The sequence below is a fragment of the Helianthus annuus genome, chromosome 7 (genome assembly GCF_002127325.2).
Source record: "Helianthus annuus cultivar XRQ/B chromosome 7, HanXRQr2.0-SUNRISE, whole genome shotgun sequence".
In the NCBI taxonomy this organism is placed as follows: domain Eukaryota; kingdom Viridiplantae; phylum Streptophyta; class Magnoliopsida; order Asterales; family Asteraceae; genus Helianthus; species Helianthus annuus.
Window position 1 is genome coordinate 2,710,673 of NC_035439.2, and position 14,627 is coordinate 2,725,299.

The 14,627-nt window shown below is 36.4% G+C and overlaps 2 protein-coding genes across 2 annotated transcripts; both read right to left on the reverse strand.

The window, feature by feature from the left end:
- Window positions 1-599: 599 nt before the first annotated feature.
- Window positions 600-5,958, reverse strand: LOC110867580 (protein farnesyltransferase/geranylgeranyltransferase type-1 subunit alpha). Its single transcript, XM_022116556.2, has 5 exons — window positions 5,615-5,958; window positions 3,688-3,797; window positions 3,118-3,238; window positions 2,261-2,356; window positions 600-1,256 (listed from the first exon to the last, which is right to left on the reverse strand). The coding sequence occupies exons 1-5, from the start codon at window positions 5,927-5,929 to the stop codon at window positions 798-800; spliced, it is 1,101 nt and encodes a 366-aa protein (XP_021972248.1). The 5' UTR covers window positions 5,930-5,958; the 3' UTR covers window positions 600-797.
- A 1,464-nt stretch (window positions 5,959-7,422) lies between these two features.
- LOC110867581 (probable glutathione peroxidase 2) lies at window positions 7,423-12,672 on the reverse strand. Its single transcript, XM_022116557.2, has 7 exons — window positions 12,429-12,672; window positions 11,601-11,677; window positions 9,282-9,343; window positions 9,064-9,182; window positions 8,310-8,477; window positions 7,739-7,785; window positions 7,423-7,622 (listed from the first exon to the last, which is right to left on the reverse strand). The coding sequence occupies exons 1-6, from the start codon at window positions 12,582-12,584 to the stop codon at window positions 7,747-7,749; spliced, it is 621 nt and encodes a 206-aa protein (XP_021972249.1). The 5' UTR covers window positions 12,585-12,672; the 3' UTR covers window positions 7,423-7,622; window positions 7,739-7,746.
- Window positions 12,673-14,627: the final 1,955 nt, after the last annotated feature.

Sequence of the window (14,627 nt, forward strand, 5' to 3'; positions counted from 1 at the left end):
GTATCCTAATTTTTTTAGGATCATGGGTATCCTTTATATAACAGAAACGGATTTGAGGGGTATTTTTACGCTACGGAAATGAAGTTAAGGGATATTTTTACACTACGAAAATGGGGTTGAGGAGTAGCCCGTGCTACCCCTGTTAACACTCTATGTCCGCCACTAGATGTGTGTAGCACAATTATAACATTGTGTCTAACACACAACGGTGCATCCAAATTATTTATGTCTAACGCACGAGTGAACTATTTGGTTATAATAATACGCTCTACAGTTACTCTTTAAACTATCTTTAAATTAACGGACACATATATTCTCGCCGTAAATATATACATCGTCGACTTTTCATACCTTTTACATACAAAAATCCCTTTATACAAGAAACGACCATAATTACGAGTGTATACAATCCGTGAAATAATTTGATCTAGTGATAGGGCGTAATGGCATAGGACCATAATTACGAGTGTATACAATCCGTGAAATAATTTGATCTAGTGATAGGGCGTAATGGCATAGGAATCATCACCGCATGACATACCCCCCCCCCCCACACACACACACCACACACACACACAATGTGAATGAGATTACAGAAGTCAATAAACCTCCCTAAGCATTTGGTACAGCACAAAGATGTTGCAAATTTATAGTTTGTAACAGTAATTTTTCATTTGTATCATTCTAAACATTACACTTGACAATTGACAAACCAAATACATTATGTTTGTGATCCAATTTATCAACCTAAGACAATAATCATAACAGAAAACAAACACAACATGTTCTTCAAAGCTTCAATGAATACTGAGGTTTGCAACTCCCTCGGCAACTTGCGAACGAAGATTGTTCTTTCTCCACCCCCAATAATTTACCCTCATTCGATCGATGATCTCTAAAACCGTGCAAATCGTTGCTGCAATATCTAAACCTTGACTGTTTGACTCTGGAACTACCGCTTCAACGGCGTTTTTTAGATCTTGGTTTGGTTCGAAACCGTTTGAGATAAGATCCAACAGTAAACTAAGGGCAAACACGGGGTAGACTTTGGAAGTCAACACGTCCAGACAAAGCGTTGGGATCTTAGGATTTGTTACGAATGACTGCATGTTGTTTTTGTACAGACCGCGAAGGTATCTCCACGAGCTTTCGTTTTCGGGTTTCGTTAAGATGGCTTTTATGGTGTAATCAACTTCTGAATCAAGTGTAGCCTCTATACCACCTAATTTCGGGTGTCTTGTTATAACAAAGTATCTCTGCAAATAAAAAATAAAGCGACATACTGAAATAATTAGAATCTGATAATGGGTTTTAATAAATGGATTGTAAAAGATAGTGTTTTGATGTGCTTCGGCCGTTTAAAGTAGTAATAATGAAATAAGAGTGAATTTCAAGGATTGTCCTTTATCTTTATATCCATTTTCAGGCGTTGTCCTTTATGTTCAAAATTGACGAGTTTTGTCCTTTATGTTTTCATATCATTCACGTTTTGTCCTTTAGGCCTAACCCAGTTAGTTTTTTCAGTTAAATTTGGTCATGTGCTTTGCACATGAGGGCATTTTTGTCAATTCAAAGGTTGCAGAAGCTTTGAGCTGTAAATCTGCCGTTGAACTTACCTTTGAATTGACAAAAATGCCCTCATGTGCAAAGCACATGACCAAATTTAACTGAAAAAACTAACTGGGTTAGGCCTAAAGGACAAAATGTGTACGATATGAAAACATAAAGGACAAAACTCGTCAATTTTGAACATAAAGGACAGCGCCTGAAATTGGTATAAAGATAAAGGACAATCCTTGAAATTCACTCATGAAATAATGATGTGTGACAAATCGATTGTTTTGCAAACTAATCGATAAAAAGAGTAAAAATAACATTTATGTGAAAAACGTATTATTTCATGCACATAACTAATCAAGTAATAAAACATATTATTTCATGCACATAACTTTTTAAATTTCTCAATCACGTATTATTCATATAGATTTCAATAAATAGTCATCTTTTTAAATAAAACGAATTAAGAGGCTTCGGGAATCCTTTAACATGACCCGTTACATTTAAAACGTAACCCAAACTGACCCCTTCATAAGTAAACGGGTCGAAATTTTCAACTACTGCCAGGCGTAGGTTGTGCTACTTAATTGCCAAACACAAAAACGATTTGATCAATTTAAACCTACATTAACAAGAAGTAAAATAGAAAAACCAAATGTGCGCGGAACGCATGCAGTTTGAATAAAGATCTCGAATTCCTAACCTGATTCCAAGCAGAGTTGTTAAAAATATCAACTTCCAAGAGTTCATTACAGTAAGCAAGTTCATCTTCCCATCCTCCGAGATTTAGGAGCACCCACTGGAACGGAAAAAATTGATAAAAAAGGGATCTCAAAATCAAAATAAAAACCGAAAGCTACTACAAAGTAGCTTGTAATACATGAGTAAGGCTGCAAACGAACCGAACAAACACGAACAAGACCTTGTTCATGTTCGTTAGTTAAGAAAATATATGCGTTCACGAACTGTTCATGAACAGGAACTGAACGAGATTTCATGTCCGTGTTCGTTTGTTAAGGAAATGAACGTGTTCGTTTGTTAACTTTAGGTACTGAACGCAAACGAACGTTCATGAACACAAACGGACACAAACTAAAGTTAACCATTTGGGGTGTCCCAGTGGCCAGCCTCACCCACCTCTTCCCAGAGGACCCCGGTTCGAATCCTGGCAGGTACATCCTCCAGGATCTCGCGTCGGGTTGGGTATTAACCGCCAGGTAGCTATGGGGCTAAGCTAGCTTGTGGAGTGGGATCACTCCAGCGGTTGGGAGGACCGTGCAATATCCCCCCCCCCCCCCCCCCTTAAAGTTCATGAACACAATCAAGCGTTCATGTAGCACTGATACTTATTAAATACTTTATTTGTCGGAATTGTGAAGTATTTAAATAAAATATAAAAATTAAATACACTAATGAACTATCAAACACAAACGAACATAAATGAACGAGCACAAACGAACTTCCTGCCGAACGGTTCACGAATTGTTCGCTGAAAGTTCAGTTCATTTGCAGCCCTATACATGAGTATAAGTGATCTTTCGAAGAGGGGGTGAAAACTACCTGTCTATGAGACCAAGCATGATAATGTTTAGCATCGTTTAAGAATATCTTCTTGGTGAACTCAAGTTCTCTACTAACAGCTTCCGTCCCGAGTTTCTCCGCAACCCACCTCCTATGGTGCCTACAATAAAAATATTTTTAAACTAAATTTTTCAAACCCTAACTCCAATGCAAGAGATGCTTCATAGTCGATGATTTTTTATTTTTTTTTTATTTTTTATCTATTTTTTTTTTCGATAAATTTTTATTTCATTCCAATCATCAGGGCAAATTACATAAGGATAGCAGGTAGACGAGCAACAAACTGCGCCGCCATCCCTTCCTGAATAGAAAACCCTAATCTACTAAAAGCAAAGCCTCGCCCCTGAGGGGTTGAAAAGTTGCTGTGATAACTTAAGTTTGTTTAACACCTGAAACAAACCATCTCCAGCCTCGTAATCCAAATGATAACTTGAATTTTTAAGAATTATATTGATGAAAGTTGATTAAAAATTTAGAACTATACTGGTGGAATCTGAAGGCCAAGAGATTTGATACACTAATAAAGAGTATAAATAGATACCGTCTCACCATAGCTGATAGTTTTTCGAGTTTTTGCTAGCAAGCTGTTCAACCAAGTCGAATTCATCATGTAAATCGGCATTCAGAGCCTCAATTATTACACGTCTGAATTGCCACACCTGTGAAAGACAAAACCGATATCATCTTTAAACAAAAGATATATTGTGTACAAAACCATTTTATGAAGCGAAAACCAAACAATAGTTTATTAGCATAAAAAAGAGTATCCGACTTCGTATAACCATCAAAACGTAATCCAAAAAAGACCGTTATAGTAGGCTCCTATGTAGCACGGGGACTCCATTTATGTGGCCGTACCCGTCTCGGGTACTTTTCGGGGACGGAAACACCATGGGTACTCGTCGGGGACGTTTCCTAAACGTTTCCAATGGCGGGGACGTATCTGGTAGAAGTATCCAGCCCGTTTCCATTTATTTTTAGGGTTTTTACCCTTTCAAATTCCACAACCGGACATTAAATAAATAGACCTATCATATTCGGCTTCTCTAATCTCTAAACTCTCAAGTCTCATCATCTCTAATTCTCTATCGATTGCCGATCTCTCACTAGATGAACCGGAATTTGAAAATGATTTGATTATTGATAATTAATTACCTTTGGAAGATGTAGTATTTTTGGAATTTGTTTAATGTATTTTTATTTTTTTATATTTTTTATTGCCGTACCCGTATCTTGGAATTTTGAGTTTTGCCGTTTCTCGTTCCCGTACCCGTTCCAGTGACGATGAAAACCCATGTCTTGACCTATGTAGTTAACATCCCGATATATCACCGATATATCAATGATGATAGAGGATCCTGTACATTAATCCAGAAGTGTGAGAAGTGTATTATAACACTATATATAACACTATATAACACCATATAAACACCGTATAACACTATGTAACACCATATAACACTATGTAACACTATATAACAGTATATAACAAATATAACACTATATTTTGTCTGATAGATGTATAGTGTTATATTTGTTATATAGTGTTATAAAGTGTTACATAGTGTTATATGGTGTTACATAGTGTTATACGGTGTTTATATGGTGTTATATAGTGTTATATATAGTGTTATAATACACTTCTCACACATCTGGATTAATGTACAGGATCCCTACCCTATCAATGATATATCGGTTATCAGTCCCCTGCCGAGACATCGGTGCAAAATATCGGTACCAGTAAATCGGCGATATTGACCGATCTATCACCGATTTCTCGATATCAGTGTTTTAAGTCTTAATTGTTAGTTGGTACTGTTAAATGTTAGTGTTTTAAGTCTTAGTGAGTTCCTACTTGCTACAATTGTTAGTGTTTTGCAACTTGCAAAAGGTTAATTTGTTAATTCTAGGAGAGTACACTGAATTGTTAGTGTTAAAATGCTCTATATATAAATTTAGTATGATATTAAAATTACCAATATCCCACCGTGATAACCGATATCTCAAATATCAGTCCTTGACCGATATCCGATATTTTACCGCATTAACTACTTAAGTCTTGACACTTGACTACAAAGTCGATCCCAGAAATTATGCAACTTAAGGTTCTTACCCAATCTAAAAGATAAACTTAATATCGATCCAACCGAGCAAAAAAAAATTGCCAAAAAAACTTTGTTAAAGCATAATTCAATTACAAGCATAACTAACAGCCACAAAGTCACATTTTTTCCCCAACCTAATCACAAAGATCCAAACTTTATTCATTCGTTTAACCAAAATTCATCCTCAAAGTTAATAATCAAACTTATAAACCAAGCAAAACCCTCTAATTTCACAAACTAACTAGACACAAAAATATAAATTAAAGTCAAATCTGCAGTCAACTAACCTTCATCTATACTTAACATACCTGAACAACAACAACAAGAACAAGAACAGGGGTAAAAATGTAAAAGGGTGTTGTAAATCTTACAGTGTAATTTCCGGCGTTAAGGTGAATTGCTTCGGCGGTAAGAAGAAGAGTTCGAACAGATCGTTCATCGGCTAAATAAACGGCTCGGAAGTAACTCATGGTTTCGGCGAACTGTTCCGAGTATGCAATCGGAACGACGGGATTGGGGCCGTCGTTTTGGGGCACCGGGGTTATGTCGGACCATTCCGGTCTCTGGCTTAGGGGTAGTACTGTACTCACATCTTCATCGGAATCCATTTCGATTTCCGCCGACGGTGGTGAATCTCTGCGTTTGTTTGTTTTTTTGTACTTTACCTTCGATCTTATTCGAAACATTTATGTTTTTCACTTGTATTACTTTCTACAAATAAGAATGTATTTAGGGTGTTAAACGGGTCCTCTTTATAGGTTGATGGGTTTAACCTGATCTGAATACGAAAATTTTGGATGAATCCGAACCCGAAAATCGTTTTATACATATGAACCCGAACTCAACCTGAATATTCGTAGGTTGACCCGAACCTGACCAGAACCTGTTTAAACTAACTCAAAACCCACAAATTTTGTGTTAGATTCGTGTCGTGTTTTCAGGTCGTGTCAGAAATTCACACCCCTAATTTACGGTATAACTAGGGATGTACGTGTTCATTTATTAAGAAAATAGTGTGTTTACGAACGGTTCATGAACGCTTACCGAACGAGATTTTTTGTTTGTATTCGTTGATTAAGGAAATGAATGTGTTCACGAATTCCGGAGGCTAGAGGAGGGTAGCGAAGGGAGCAGTGGGGGAACTTGAGGCTTCAATCATGAGAAGGAGGTCGCTCGTATTCGTCGATGTGAATAATGAGAAGAAAAAAGGAGCGATGCATAAAAAATGTGGAAATAGAGTTTCCTATTTTATTTGTTAGAGTAATAAGATAAATTAATAACTAAAGAATATAAAAACTTTAGATAAAATAAATGAATGTACAAAAACTTAAATAAACAACATAAACAAACGCACATGAACAAGCATAAATTAACGAATGTTTACGAAAACTTTACCGAACGTTCACAAACACAATCAAACGAACGAGACCTCTGTTCGTGTTCGTTCAATTAACTAATTCAACATAATTTCTTGTTCATGTTCGTTCATTTATTAAACGAACGAACGTAAACGAACTTTCCGCCAAACAGTTCATGAATTGTTCGCTAAACGTGCGATTCGTTTACGGCCACTAATAAGATATGCATATGTTGGACTCCTAACGGTAGAATTGGACTCGTAGACGGAAGGAATTTGGGCTGGCTTTACTATGGATTGAAGGATTGGAGCTCCAAGAAATGAAGATCAAAATATGATTAACTTTGTATATGTTTTATGGAATGTAATTTTTATTAATACTAGTAGTTAAGACTCGCGTGTTGCGGCGGGAACGTTATACCAAATAAAAAATAGACGTAAAAGCGTTGAATTGCAAAATTAATACCAAAACGTAAACAGAACAAAAATTAAATGTAAAAACATTAAACAACGTACTCCCTTTGTGACGTGTTGACTCGCAAGTCAATCAGATTTAAATTTATAAAATAATACTACTAATAATAGTAAAATAAATTTATAAAGTATAGGGTTTATTAAAACTAAATGTAAACCATAAGGGTTATATACTTATATGATACTTATACTAATACTCTAAGGGACGATTTTTAATTTTAGATCATACTCATAATTAGTTCAATGATTATATTCCTAAGATCAAAACAAATGAATATGTAGTTGAAAGATGAATCGATAATAATCATAAGTTAAATGCATTTTAAATTCTTATGGTAGAATAAAATATTATAGTAAAAGGGTGTGAAATTGGATATATAATAGGCTATAGTTTTCTAGCACAAAAGAGAAGATAGAAGTATTGTTTATTTCATCAACTACAAACACATAAGCACATACAATAAAAACATCATAAAGAGACATTCACTAAAACATACACCAAAACCACCAATCTTCAAGTGCACATCCCATTGTTTATTATCTCTTTTCTGCAAGAAACCAATCAAGTTCACAACATTACACATAAACTTGGTCCAAATAGTTCCCATAACAGATAAATTTAACTGCTTTAAAATCTTTATTAATCGGGCACGAAACGACACACCTTGTCTCTTAAGATGATGACGAACTCAACAGATCTTGAATATCTTTCTGTACATTATCAAAGAACCAATTCAAGAAATCAGTAACCCAGATTCCCAGAAACCAAAACCTATATTTTGCGTTTTTCTTTTTGAGTAAAATGCCATTTTCGTCCCTGAGGTTTGGTCAGTTTTGCAACTTTAGTAAAAAGGTTTGTTTATTCCGCATCTGGATACAAAAGGTTTGAAATCTTGCCATTTTCATCAGGCTCGTTAACTCCATCCATTTTTCTCCGTTAAGTCAGGGGTATTTTTATCTTTTTTGCTAACTTAAAGGGCAATTCAGTCTTTTTTAGGGGTATTCGGTCTTTTTACATAAAGTGAAAAAGACCGAATTGGCCTTTAAGTTAACGAAAAAAAAACGGAAATACCCCTGACTTAAAGGAGAAAATGGATTAACAAGCTGGATGAAATGACAAGATTTCAAATCTTTTGGATCCAGATGCGAAAAAACAAACCTTTGGACGAAAGTCGCAACACTGGCCAAACCTCAGGGACGAAAACGGCATTTTACTCTTCCTTTTTCAAACTAACCTCGAATTCTAGAGGCGGGGTTCGAGGACCGTATCTTTGGATAACTTTTCCTTCTTTGTTCACCAAGAACTTGGTGAAGTTCCATTTTATGCCATCAACCAAGAAACCACCTTTCTCGGATTTTAAAAACTTGTAAAGGGGTGCTGCATTGTTTCCGTTGACATCAATCTGCAACGATCCAAGATTGTTTCTTTTAGATATACAAATTTCTCCTTCTATCTCTTCAATATTGCAACAATTTACAGTTTTGAATATCTCATACTCGTTGCAAAGTTTCTTTCTTTTTCGAAGATTTTGAAAATGGAATGTGCAATAATGCCATTTTTTGTCCCCGAGGTTTGGCCAGTTTTGCGACTTTCGTCCAAAGGTTTGTTTTTCCGCATCTGGATCTAAAAGGTTTGAAATCCCACCATTTTCATCCGGCTCGTTAACTCCGTCCATTTTTTTCGTTAATTCAGGGGTATTTCTATCTTTTTCGTTAACTTTAAGGGCAATTTGCTCTTTTTTAGGGGTATTCAGTCTTTTTACATAAAGTGAAAAAGACCGAATCGCCCTTTAAGTCAACAAAAAAGACAAAATGCCCCTGACTTAACAGAGAAAAATGGATGGGAGTTAACGAGCAAACTTTTTGGATCCAGATGCGGGAAAACAAACCTTTGGGCGAAAGTCTCAAAAGTGGCCAAACCTCAGGGACGAAAAATCACATTTTACTCTATAAAGAACTTTGCTTGAAAACTGAACCATCAAAGAATACCTTGTCAAATATCGGGAACTCGGCTTTGAATCTCGTGCATACGGTCTCTTGAATTTCTTCATTTGTTCCTGGCTCTTGCCTAAGAAACTGGTTGCATGGAAAAGCCAAGATTTCAAAATCTGCCAACAAATATGAAAGTCACATACATCAAAACCATGAAACCGTTTAAATTATCAGAAAAAATGGATCTAGTTCATGCACAATAACGATAAACGTACCTTGATCTTTGTATTTTTGGTACAATATATTCAACTCTTTGTAGTTTGACTCCGTTAGTCCACTATATATAACGAAAGGATTAGATACTAATTACAGGAAAAAAAGTTGTATAGTGTTACTAAACCAAACAAGTGAGTTTTAAACAGGGGCGCAGGATAAGTGGGGCCGGAGGGGGGGGGCGAATTTTTCGCTCAGTAGTGTTATATATGTAGTTTTCGTATAGAAAGCCCCCCCCCCCCCCCCCCCCCCCCGGTTTTCGAGGGCAAGCTTCGCCACTGGTTTTATAGACAATTAAATGGATAACGGTGTTGGAGTTTGCCAACTAAATTAACTAATGTGAGTTTTTGGTGCCAGTTTGTTCTATTTTGTAATTATTCTGATAGTTTAAGGTGCTTTTGGATTTTTTTCTCTGTTATAAAAGCAGAAGAGTAAACTGCCATTTTGGTCCCTGTGGTTTGGTTACTTTTGCCACTTTAGTCCAAAACTGAAACCTTTTGCATCTGGGTCCCTGTGGTTTCAGTTTTATTGCTATTTTGGTCCAAAAATGAAATCAGGTCATATTTGTCTTATAAAATCCTGCTATTTTGTCCTTTTCCGCATAAGCAAAATGGTCATTTCTTTTTTATAAATAAATACCATATTTTATAAGACAAATATGACCTGATTTGCCCATGAGGTAAAGGACAAAATTACAGGATTTTATAAGACAAATATGACCTAATTTCATTTTTGGACCAAAATGGCAATAAAACTGAAACCACAGGGACCCAGATGCAAAAGGTTTCAATTTTGGACTAAAGTGGCAAAAGTAACCAAACCACAGGGACCAAAAATGGCAGTTTACTCAAAGCAGAATTTTATCAACCTTTAAGTTAATAGGTTATATCATTTTGACCATTAAAGGTCAGAACTCGACTCGGATCATGGGACTGAGAAAAAAACATTAATGTCCGACATTTCACATCGAAAATACAATTTAATGTACTAACAAAATTACTATACACAAAAGGCCCTGATGTTTGATGATTTCAAAACTAAAAGATGATGTATTTGACTTTCATAAGTCAAACGTGGACTCTTCCGATATGGAGGTAGTAATGACATTAGTCTTGCAGCTGACATACATACATACATGTAATAAATAAATTAAGAAGATAAGGATATCCTCAACCATAATCACCCAACTGTTTATTTCAACTATACATCAGAAAAAAATAAATGCCATAATAATGATGTAACAAACTCGAGATACGTCTTGAATTTCTTGATCAAGAACTACATACTCCCACATTACGATTTTGGCCCCTGTGGTTATATCACTTTTACACTTTTAGCCCAAAAAAGAATTTTTTAACATCTGCGCCTCCAACGTCTTTTTTTCTAACCCTTTTGGCCCCTAACACTAACCCCATCCATTAAATGTTAGGGGCCAAAAGGGTTAGAAAAAAGACGTTAGGGGCCAAAAAGGTTAGAAAAAAAGACGTTGGGGGCTCAGATGTTAAAAAAAATCTTTTTTGGGTTAAAAGGGTAAAAGTGATATAACCACAGGTGCCAAAATCGTAATTTACTCTTATTTTTATTAATTAAGTTTTGCAGGTTATGTAACTTGTAAGAGAGCTAAAATACAGAAATAAGGAAACCGAAAGCGAATTTATCAGCAGACGAGATTACTCCACTGCTTATCATAGTAATCAACTAATTAAAGAAAATCAAGAAATACACTACAAATTATGAAAGTATGAAAAACATAGATCATCAATAATATAAAAATCTGCTTCGGTTTTTCTTTGAACTAAATTACATGATCAGAATCAGACTGTTAATTACTAGTTATAAACTGAACAGTGTTCTTATCATCTTATATGCTTGATTTATGATAATCAAAGACACTTCTAAACCAAAATCTTGACAATATCATACTTTTAGTGACTACCAACAAGTTTTTTTGCATGCTTGATTTATGATACTCAAAGCGCGGCATTTTGGTCCGGTCAACCAGACAAAGACTGACGGGTCTGTTGACCGGACCAAAACGCCGAGCTTTGGCCAGTTTTGGTCCTGTCTACCAGACACCTGGTCAGTCTTTTGTCTGGTTGACAGGACCAAAACGCAGCCAAAGCTCGGCGTTTTGATCCGGTCAACAGACCCGTCAATCTTTTGTCTGGTTGACCGGACCAAAACGTCGCGCTTGGCCACAGCTCGACACTGCAGGGTGTGCATATAGGACAAAAAAGCCCTTTTTGGTGTGCATATAGGCATTTGGGTGTGCCAATAGGTACACCCTAAAAAAAAGTATAACCAAAAATCGAGCTATTTACCATTTAGATGCAACATTAACAATCAAAAGAACCTTCCCCTTGTAAGAGCTCAATGACACCTCATTTCCGCGAATATCCTACAAAAATAATTCACAATAAACCCATATAAATTCATACTTCCACAGTTCCACAATTCAAAGGATCATATAAAGTCAAAGTTTGACTTTTTTTTTTCAAATTCTCAGATTTTTTCTACACCAATTTTGTAACTAAAACTAAACCCAATTACATTATTACATATATTCTTCAAATATCTATATAAAAAGTAGAGTAAAATGCCAAAATAGTGCCTGAGTTTAGGTTTTTTTTACCCACTTTGATCAAAAATAAAACTTTTTATATATGGATCCATTAGGTTTCATTTTTATTGCCATTTCTATCCAATTGGTAAGCTGGGTTAGAAATTTATCGCCTTTTAGTCATTTTACTCATTTAAAGACTTAGTTTTGCTATTAAAAAAGGGGTAGCAAACCCGTTTATCAACTATCTCGATGTAAATTCATAACACGAAAAATAATTAATATACAATGATGACAAAGAAATTCCATTTAAAAAAATAAAGGGTATAATCGTCATATTATGTATGAACTCCATCAGAAACACCACCGTTTAAACGAGAAAAAGGACAAAAAGGGCAGAAATTTCTAACTTGCCGATACGATGAAAATGACAACAAAAATGAAACCGACCCGGATACAAAAAAATTCTTTTTTGTCTTTGTAACAAGTGGCAAAAGTGATATATAATCTCAGGACCATTTTACTCTAAAAAGTAATCACTTTGAAGTAAGAATCAAGAAGATAAACACATGAATCGATTAGGAGTTACCTTGACGGTGAATTGGTGAACGGATTTGGGGGTTTGTTGTTGTTGAGACATGATGTTTGGAGTGAGAGAAGAAGAAGGGTGTCTGTAAAACAAGAAAATAGCGAGACCCACAAGGAGAAAAGAGGTCAGATTTGTGACTGTTGTTGTAGACGCCATCGGTTGTCGATTCGTGGCTGCTTTTTATTTGTAATTCTGTTGCAAGTCAATTCGTGTGTGCCTAAAATATATATATCTTTACTGTTTGCTTGCTGATGAACGAATAAAAAACAACTAATTATAATATTTACACAAGGTATACATAAAACAAATATAAAAAAATGAGTAAACTGCCATTTTGGTCCCTGTGGTTTGGGCACTTTTGCCATTTTAGTCCAAATCTCAAACTTTTTACATCTGGGTCCCTGTGGTTTGCATTTTGTTGCCATTTTGGTCCAAAACTCAAATCAGATCAGATTTAAAAAAAAAAAACTAATTTTTGTCCTTTTCCTCATGGGCATTTTGGTCATTTTGCCCAACTACCCACCCCGCCCCCACCCTCTCTCCCTCTCCTTTTCCTCTTTCTCTTTATAAGAAACTGATACCTGCTTCTCACCACCACCACCACTTTCTCCTCTCTCTAGCACCACCGCCTCCATGAACTTCACCACCGCCACCGCCACCTCCTCTCCCTTCTCACCAGTGCCACTACCACCACCACCTCACCGTACAAATCTCCACTCACCACCTTCATCCCCACCCTTTAAACCCTAGCTCCACCACATTCTGCCACCAATGGATCCCTGCCGGCAATCCCGCATTGTCATCGATTGTGGGTGTTAATGGAAGATGGAGTTTGGGTGTTGTGGATGAGAAGCCGTCGTCGACAACGAATCCCCTGCAACGAATCCCAACGAAGCACAAAATCGGAGATCTCGCACCACCATTCCCGAACGGAACAACAGATTCAACGCTCCACTACCATAATCGCCGCTCTCTCTCTGTCTTCACCACTTTGAACAACATTTCTAGAGAGAGAAACTAGAGAGAGACCTTCAAGCTGCATCAAGGGCGTTCTTATCGTTCGTAGGTTGCGTTCTCTTCGTCTCCGTCTTCGTTTTCTCCGCTTATCTTGTTCCGGTTCTCTTATTTCAGATCTATCTCGTTTGAAAATAAGTTTTGTAGCTTTGGATCTGGATGTTGAATTGTGTTTTAATGTGGATGTATGTGTGTTAGTGTATTAACCCATTGGAGAAGATCATCTCAGTGGGTGATTTTGGGGAGGGTAGGGATTTAAGATGAAGATGAAGATGGGGTCTGCAGTGTATAGTTAGAAAGAGAGTACAAAGTTTATATAAATTGAGATGGACAAAAATGCCCTTGCATAAAAAGACAAAACAACCAGCTTTCAACAGTTAAAAAAGGGGGTTTTTGAGTTTTGGACCAAAATGGCAACAAAATGCAAACCACAGGGACCCAGATGTAAAAATTTTGAGATTTGGACTAAAATGGCAAAAGTGCCCAAACCACAGGGACCAAAATGGCAGTTTACTCTAAAAAAATTCATGGGTTTGATATCAATATCGGTGTTCGATTTCAATATTTGTTTGTTTAGTCTTTGGTATCGATACTTTTTATAGCTTAAGATGTCAAAAAAAAAAATTAATAATTTATTTTGAATAGAGTAAACTGCCATTTTGATCCATGTGGTTTGAGCACTTTTATCATTTTAGTGTAAATATCAAACTTTTTAAATCTGGGTCCCTGTGGTTTCATTTTTGTTACCATTTTAGTTCAAAAGCAAAGTCAATTCAGATTTCTAAAAAACTAGTTTTTTGTCCTTTTCTGAAGGGCATTTTGGTCATTTTACCCACTTGCCAACTACCCACCCCCTCTCATTTTCTTCTTTCCCCCTTCTGCCCGGTGATCTGTTTCTCTCTCTCTCTCTCTCTATAAACACACACAGATACCTAATCACCAACATCATCCCCTTTTTTGTTACATACCAAACGAGAGAACTCAACCCAAAAGACTAATCTGGTGGGTGAGAGATCTCATTTGGTATATAAACCCCACATCAATTGCCCATACAACCGATGTGGGACAAGTCCCATACCTTGCAGTGGTATTAGTCCATAACAATCGACCCTCCTTAAGGGCCAACGTTCTCGTTGGTCACGGCTGGCTCTTTCCAGGCCACCACTCCGAGCCTCGTTGGTCACG